The 8,047-nt window shown below is 44.8% G+C and overlaps 1 protein-coding gene across 1 annotated transcript; it reads left to right on the top strand.

Annotated features, from left to right (window-relative positions):
- The first annotated feature begins 249 nt into the window (after nt 1-249).
- On the top strand, nt 250-1,809 carry Tcim (transcriptional and immune response regulator). The gene has a single exon (XM_057752723.1). The coding sequence runs from the start codon at nt 514-516 to the stop codon at nt 832-834; it is 321 nt and encodes a 106-aa protein (XP_057608706.1). The 5' UTR covers nt 250-513; the 3' UTR covers nt 835-1,809.
- The last annotated feature ends 6,238 nt before the right edge of the window (nt 1,810-8,047 follow it).

Genomic DNA, 8,047 nt, shown 5'->3' on the forward strand with positions numbered 1-8,047 from the left:
GTCCTCCAAAGTATTCTCCCTGACTTCTGCAGCCTAGCTCAACAAGTAGCCCTTCCCCTGACAGGGCTGCCCCAAAGGCAGGCAGCCCTAAGCTGCCAGGGTTTGGCGAGCAGTTTTAAACTTCTGGACTAATTGAAACTCCCTTGAGCTTGGCAGGGCTCCTTTGCTTCAGTTGTTGGTGGAGATTTAGAGCCTCTGTACTCTTTTTTTGTCTCTTCTGGCCTCAGCTTCTGGAAGGAAGAGTCAGTTTGTAGGACGCGCCTGTTGTCTGGGCTGTCGAGAGGGAAGCCCATAGCCAGCTCTCCAGCTTTGTAAGGCGTTCCTACATCCGGAGCTAGATATTTGGCAACTCAACTGTTAACTTTCTGTGGTTTTTCCTCCCTGGGATCAACGTGACGTCACCAGTGTAATTTGAGTCCGGAGCTTTGTTCACACTTTAAATAGCAGTCCAGGGATGATTTTACACAGACTCCCTGGAAGCGCTCAAGCTGAACTGGGGGAAGACCTATATCGATGAAAGCAAAGAGAAGCCACCAAGCCACCAGCATGTCTTCGTCTCTCCGAGTAAGCCCGTCCATCCACGGCTACCACTTTGACACGGCCTCTCGCAAGAAAGCTGTGGGCAACATCTTTGAGAACATAGACCAGCAGTCCCTGCAGAGGCTCTTCAGGAACTCTGGAGACAAGAAGGCAGAGGAGCGGGCCAAGATCATTCTTGCCATTGATCAAGACTTGGAGGAGAAAACACGAGCTCTCATGGCCCTGAAGAAGAGGACCAAAGACAAGCTTCTCCAGTTTCTCAGACTGCGGAAATATTCCATCAAGGTGCACTGAACATAGCAAGATGGGTCAGGGAGCTTATCTGCCAATGGACCTTTAAAGACAGACCCAGCCAGCGAGCCTGCCAGCCCTGGCAAGAGCAGCGTCCCGCGGGCGCATACGCTTGAGCGCTTCTTCCATCAGGACCCCGAGGATGGAAGGGGACAGAGCACAGCAGCTACAAAGACTCCAACTCCTTGCAGCCCTGAGCTGTCAGACTGAGGGCAAAGTGCCTTCAGCAGGCGTTGAGAACTCTCCCGGCCAGAAAGAACTGGCTTTGCTCTGGTAGGAGAGGCTGGAAGCACGGAACAGAACGTGACAGACAGACCGGGACTGGCAGAGTGCACCCAGGGTCACCGGCAAGGCCCTAAGACTGAACTAAAACCGAACTTGGTTTTTGGTGGTGTTGTTTGGTTTGTTATTTTGTTTTGTTATCTTTTCCTTTTTTCTTTTTTTTAAATGTGTCAAAGCAGATAGGGAGAGGGAGGAAGGAGGAGGAATAACATACCTGAATGGTTTACTGAGTTTTTAAAATCTGAATGTTTAAAATGTGGCTAAACCTCAATGCTGTTTATTAGTCAAGATTTTTAAAGATCAGTAATTGACTGCTTGCATTTGTTACAATACCTAAGAAAGTGTATCGCCTGGTGTTAAAGTTAGGGGACTGGGTGCTTTGCCCAGCCCAGGAAAACCCACACCACTGTCTACATGTTTCTAGAGGATTTGTATACATTTCAAACAGGTTTGCACAATGTTGAAATAGTGGGGCTGTCCATAAATCTGAAGTACTGTGAACAATTTTTTAAATGTTTTTTACTCTCTGACTAATGCTAACATCTAATCTAATTAAATGTCCTAAAGATACTGTAGCCATCACTAGAAAGTGAGCATGGGAGACTTCAGAAGATGCTGTGTGGCCTTTATAATTTATTACACATTGTAAGTGATACGCAGCCCTAATAAATTATTATATATAAACGTAGCTTCTCTTGGTCTGTGATGATTGGTCCCACAGGAAAAAAAAAATCTAGATTGGTAAGTTTGGATCATTCTAAACTTTAATAGGGGGATGAGTCTAAAGCTGTAGGGGCTTTCAGAGCAGTCTTGTGCAGACTGCCAAACTTTCCCAAAACAAATTATTGCACCAAGTTTCTACAGAATTTCTTTGCCCCAGTTTTAAATGTTGTAGCAGGGATATAGTTATCCACAGAGTAACTTTCCAAAATTTCTTTTATATATACATTATATATTTCCATGTTTGTAGAATCTCTCCTCTGTCATCATAGCTAATATCCATGGGTACCTACTTATTTCTTCCTGATCAGTTTGATTTGAAGTTAGAGTAAATAAGGATAAAGTTACTGTGGGTTAGTATAACTTTACCATCTCTTTCGTTATTTCTGCATTATTTATAATAAAGCATTTCTAAGGAGGCATACACAAATGCCCACTGTGCTTTCTTAACAGAAAAGCAAAAAAAAATCCCCAGAAATTGTTTCAGTGAAAACCTACCAAAAATTTGACTACAGTATTTCAAAACACATGACCTACCTGAAATCTTCAGGAGGGTTAAAAGCCAGAATTTTAAATACAAAACTTATAAAAGGAAAGTAAGGTGGTAAAATGCTATATTCAGCTATTAGTTATGAAGCTATTGAAGGTCATTACAAATCAACCCCATGGGACCCTTATCTAGGGTTGTAGACAGTGTTTGATTATTTGGCCAGCATGTGCAAAACCCTGGGATTCATTCCCAGGAAATAAGGAAAAGGTGAAGGGAAAGTTATTCTAGCAGCATGTGTGTGAGTGTGCGTGTGTGTGTGTGTGTGTGTATGCGTGTGCAATGCCCTTGACCATTTTTTCTGGGAATATTCATCATCATCATCATCATATTTTCAAAGACAACCATGACATCAAAAGAATTTAGGACCCACAGAGGCAGGGCTTCACAGGGAGAACTCAGCTCGCCAGAATATGATTATGAAAGTGGAAGCCGGGCGATGGTGGCGCACGCCTTTAATCCCAGTACTCGGGAGGCAGAGGCAGGCGGATCTCTGTGAGTTCGAGACCAGCCTGGTCTACAGAGCTAGTTCCAGGACAGGTTCCAAAGCCACAGAGAAACCCTGTCTCGAAAAACCAAAAAAAAAAAAAAAAAAAAAAAAAAGAAAGAAAGTGGAGGCTGTGGACAAGCCCTCTGCTCTATCCCCGTGTCTCAGCCTGATGCACACTGAGCTAGCTAACTGCTGTCTGTGTGTGCTCAGAGTAAGTTTCCCGTTCCTTCTGGGAACCCTCACGGAGGACTTTTAAGCTGCACTTTATTGAAAGACAGAGCTGGTCATGGCTGCCTGGGATTGAAGTCCTACCACTCAGGAGGATCATGAGTTTGAGGCCAGTAAAAGTCACTTTGTGAAATCATGTCTTCGAAACCCCTCAGCCCACCCATTACTCCATGGATTCCAATGAAGGAGGTACATCTCAGATGCTGAGCTTAGAGCCTGGGTTTAACCCACCTCAGGCCCTCAGAACTCTGTCTTCTGCTGCTGCTGTTTTCAGAAGAGTGTTGTGAGGGCTTGTCTTCTTTATACAGGAACATTAAGTTATATTAACTTTTTTTGGCAACATCTTGCTGTTGTTTTCTGATTTCAACACCAATGCACGAGGAAGAAAAACAGAAACTCCTCCAGCAGGTTGTCCCAAGCACTCGTCTCTCCTTTGGGGAGAACACAGAGTGGGAACAGTATGATTGTACAGGAATGTTTTAGGTACATCAAGCACATTGTATAATGTCAGACGAAAGTAGGCATTATCAGAAAAAGGGAGACTGTGGGGCCAGAGAGGTGGCACAGTAGTTCAGAGCACACACTGTTCCTGCAGAGGACTGGTTTTGGTTCCAGGTACAACACATGTTACTCAAGATTACCAGTAACTCCTCATCTGATACCTCTCCCCTCAGTGGGCACCTACACTAATGTGTACAAATGCACACGCACACACACACACCCACAATCCAAATTAAATCTTAAAAAAATGTAAAGGAGGATTAATTCAGTCCTGAGTTCTATTTCTGACGTGGAGAGAGTCAAATAAATTGTAAGATCCTGTAATAAAAGAAATAAAGCATAAAAGGGTTCAGTAGCTCATATATTAGCTCATTTGAATCATAGTAATAACTAACTTTTACCAAGACCTAGTACCAGTGGCCAGATAATTCTCTTACTATTTTTGTGATGTAAGTGGTAAGAGCAAGCATGTCTGCATTTATGTCTCCCTGTACACACAAGGCTGTAAGCTTCAAGAGTTGAGGAAATTTACCAGGGACATATAACTCCAGGAATTATGGCCTCCATGCCCAGACAGTGGCTTTGACCATGTCACCAGGGCAGACAAAGCTCCCTCCTCCTCTGTAGTTAGCTATCAGTCACTTTGTTTTCAGTTGTATCTGTCTGTCTGTCCACCACGGGGAACATGTCGTAGTTAACCATTTTGGTCGTGTTATACAGCTAAGGTGTTCACAGCTTGGAGCCAAGGCTACTCCTCGCGTCTCCTCCAAGCAACTAGGGACGTGGGTCTGGTTTTCTCTTTACGTATGTCAGAAAGCACAGACTCACTGACTTATTGATCCAGATTCCTACCTTCTCACAGTAAAAGGAAGCCCAGTAGCAGATGGGATTTACTGAGAAAGGTCTAAGTTATGTGTCTAGCTATGCAATTTTCTACTGTCATGGGATGCTCTGAATGTAACTGACATTTCCCTGAGAAGTTGGATTTGCTAAGTTTAAAGAGAGGCCCTCTGTCTGGGGCTTCTATGTCCTTGCAGACACATCAGGACCCTTCATGCTTGCACACAAGTTCCCAGCATGACCTCGGATTTAGATGACCCTTCACGTATGGGGAGTTGAGCAGTGAGGGCTGAATTTGTAGCCTATTCGCTCTTAAAGGCCACACCTAGAGGTGTGAACCAAGGCCAGAAAAGACACTGCTTCCTGTTAGAGGGTTGACAAGGGCTTTGAAACAATCAGGAATGAGTCATTGGAACAGCAGAAACTGTAATTGTGGCTGTAAATGCATGGGTGTGTGTGTCTGAATGTGTGTTTGCATATGTGTGTAAGTACATGTCTTCTGTGTGTGTCTAAGCATGTCTTTTGTGTGTGCATATATTGGTAGTCTGTATTTGTGTGTGAACCTGCACATAACTGCGTGTCTGTGAGTGTATGTGTGGAATGTTATGTGTGCATCTATGTGCATCTGTGTGTCTGTGAGTGTATGCGTGTGATGATGTGTCTGAATGTATATCATATGTGTGGTGACTGTGTGTCTTATGGCTGTATAATTGATGTATCTGTCTATGTGACTGAATGAACAGAGTTGTGTCTGGTGTGTGTGTGTGTATGTGTGTGTGTGTATGAGAGAGAGTGAGGGTGGGAGAGAGGAGAGAAAAACACACAGAGAGACAGGTAGACAAATAGAAAAAGTATGTTTGTCTGTGTGTATCTATGAAGTGTGTACTTGTGAGCATGTATGTGCCTGTGTGGATATGTGTCTGTATCTAAGAGCACATATATGTGTGACTACATTTGTATACATGTGTGGCTGTGTATCTGTGATATCCGCATGTTTTGGTCTGTGAGCCAGTATGCCTGTGTATGTCTCCTTGACTGCATATGTTTGTGCATGGGTAGGATGTCTATGTGTGCATGTGTCTACACTGCTGTGTGATCCTGTCTGCATGCGTGGGTAGAATATCTATGTGTGCATGTGTCTACACTGCTGTGTGATCCTGTCTGTGTGCATGGGTAGGATGTCTTTGTGTGTATGTGTCTACACTGTGCAGGGTAGATTAGCACATAGTCCTAACCTGGCAGATGCTTCAAGATTTGATGGAGGAGCAGCAGACAAGAAGGAAAATATTTTGCTGGCCCACAGACATATTGACCATGAAGGCAAAGAGGCCAGAAAGAGTGGTTAATGCTTGAATCTCCATTGATTGCGACTAGGAGGACTAAGCAATAAAGAGTGGCAATCAGAAGAGATTAGGTTTTTAAGGACAAATTCGGATCAATCTGTCCTGAAAGCAACGGGAAGCATTGGGGACTTTACGTATGCTAGTAACACTTGCTAGCTGGTGGTGCACATCTGGCCTTGAAAATATAATGCATTAGAGAACATCAGAACTCACAGTCAGCTCGCAAAGATTCCTCTAGAACCCAGTGGCCTCTTCCCTGTGTGGCAGAGGGAAAAGGCACGTGATTTAGTGACAGTAAGCCACTACATGGCAGCCATTGATGACCCAGAAGACCCTGAGCAGAAAAGGCTGTGAGGTGAGATGGGGAAACGGCCATCTTACAGACTTCCTAGCCTAAACCTTCAGATTCGTGGCTGTCTAGATGATGTGTTGAGTCCGACTCTTTTGCTAGTAAAAACAGCTACCTGGCTCTTCCCACACGGGCAAGCCTTCTGAAGTTTCCAGGCACTTGGTGTGTCTCCCACATTCCTATTAAAATACCCTGTTTCAGTGTGAACACATGTTTAGTAGATACAGTTTAGAAACCTACAAGCAAAATTACCTACAGAATTTTGGCAGTAAATATCGTGTCCCCTAAGGTTTAAGGAGCTTAGAGAAAGCAGGTTTTTCCTGTAGCAACGTGTCCTCTACAGGCTACACCAAACACTGCAGACACACCTGCTGGGCCCAGAGGACCTCCTCGCCCCACCCCTACACTCTAGGCCTTGCTTCCTCTCTTGAGGACAGTCTCAGTGTGCAAATACCACCATATTGAGGTGGGACTTCCAGGGAAGAAGGATTCCTAATTCTTTGGGCAAATTCCTTTCTTGCCTTTGTCGGCGATGAGAAGACATCTGCCCTATTTTCGTCCTCGTAGTCTTCCCCAAGGGCAATGATGAACTGGACTTGCCTAGCCTCCCACCATCAGCTGGTATTTCACCAAAAGAAAGAATTTCTCTCTCTCTCAAATACAACAAAAACCCAGTGAAAAGCTTTGATTGTTAGCAACAGTCACCAGAGGCACAAGGCCAGGGAAGTGCTTATAGACCCTGTCTGTTCTGGGTGGTTGGTGTTCCCGCCCAGACTCTCTGTTAATGTTTTGCCCACTTTGACTTCTACTCAAGGGCAGAGTCACTGAGGCCATCTCTACTGTGGGCAGAGCTGTAACCGTCTGTAGGCTTTCCTAATTCCAAACCCTCTGGTCATACAGCCCACGACTAGGTATTCGCAAAGCTCTGTGACCAGCGGTAGAAAACGTCAGAGTGTCAGAACACTTCCTTGGGTTACACTGCATCTTCCGGTCCTTTATAATATAAGACCAAGAGCAAGGGTCCATCCCACGGCACTGCAGCTTTTCTTAGCTTAGTGATCCTGTCCTTCATTGAAAATGTATGGCTGGGAAGAGAGCTGATGGAAATACCGCCTTGATTATAATGATTGGAGTAGTGTAGGCGACCCCTTCACTTTGCTGATGTATTTTCTTTGGATTTAGTCTGACATTTGGCATACACGTATGTTGATCAGGAGGTGTGGTTCTCATCACTTCCTTTCTCATCCTCCTGAAGTGTGTCTGTCCTTAGAGACTATTTATGCCTAGCTCTTACCCCTTGAGAGGTTTGGGAGAACTCTGTGGATCTCGGGGAGCCCTTCCTACTGACACTAGGGAAATCCCAGGCCGGGGCACTCCTTAGCAAGCCTATTCTTAGCAGAACCCCATGGGGAGCCCTTTCGAATCCAGGTTGGATTTAATGAACCAGAGTATGGGGGCCTGGACCCTGCTGCCTCCGCTCTGCAATTGCTCCTTGGGTGGTATTTCGGCTCAGTCAGATTGAGAACCACTGACCTAGATTAAAGTGACACGCTGTGCTTACCGTAAAGACACGGCTCATTTCTATCCATCCAATCATCCCCACCTGCATTGCGGGCCTCGATACAGTTTGCAAACCATTAACCCAAGGTGTGATTTGTTCCTTATCATGAAATGCCTCATTCTCATCATATCTAATCCAAACAATACCATTACTTTGACTTTCTGTTCTAGGAATCAACCCGGTGGTGCCATTCCTTACTGTTGACGTTATTAGTGAAACTCTACAGAGTATATCGTCTTAGCAATCACTGTGCTTTTCTTTTCTGTTATTTTTGTTTGTTTTTTTTGAGACAGGGTTTTCCTGTGTAGCCCTGGCTGTCCTGGAAGTCACTCCGTAGACTAGGCTGGCCTCGAAC

This window comes from Chionomys nivalis, chromosome 20 (genome assembly GCF_950005125.1).
Source record: "Chionomys nivalis chromosome 20, mChiNiv1.1, whole genome shotgun sequence".
NCBI lineage: Eukaryota > Metazoa > Chordata > Mammalia > Rodentia > Cricetidae > Chionomys > Chionomys nivalis.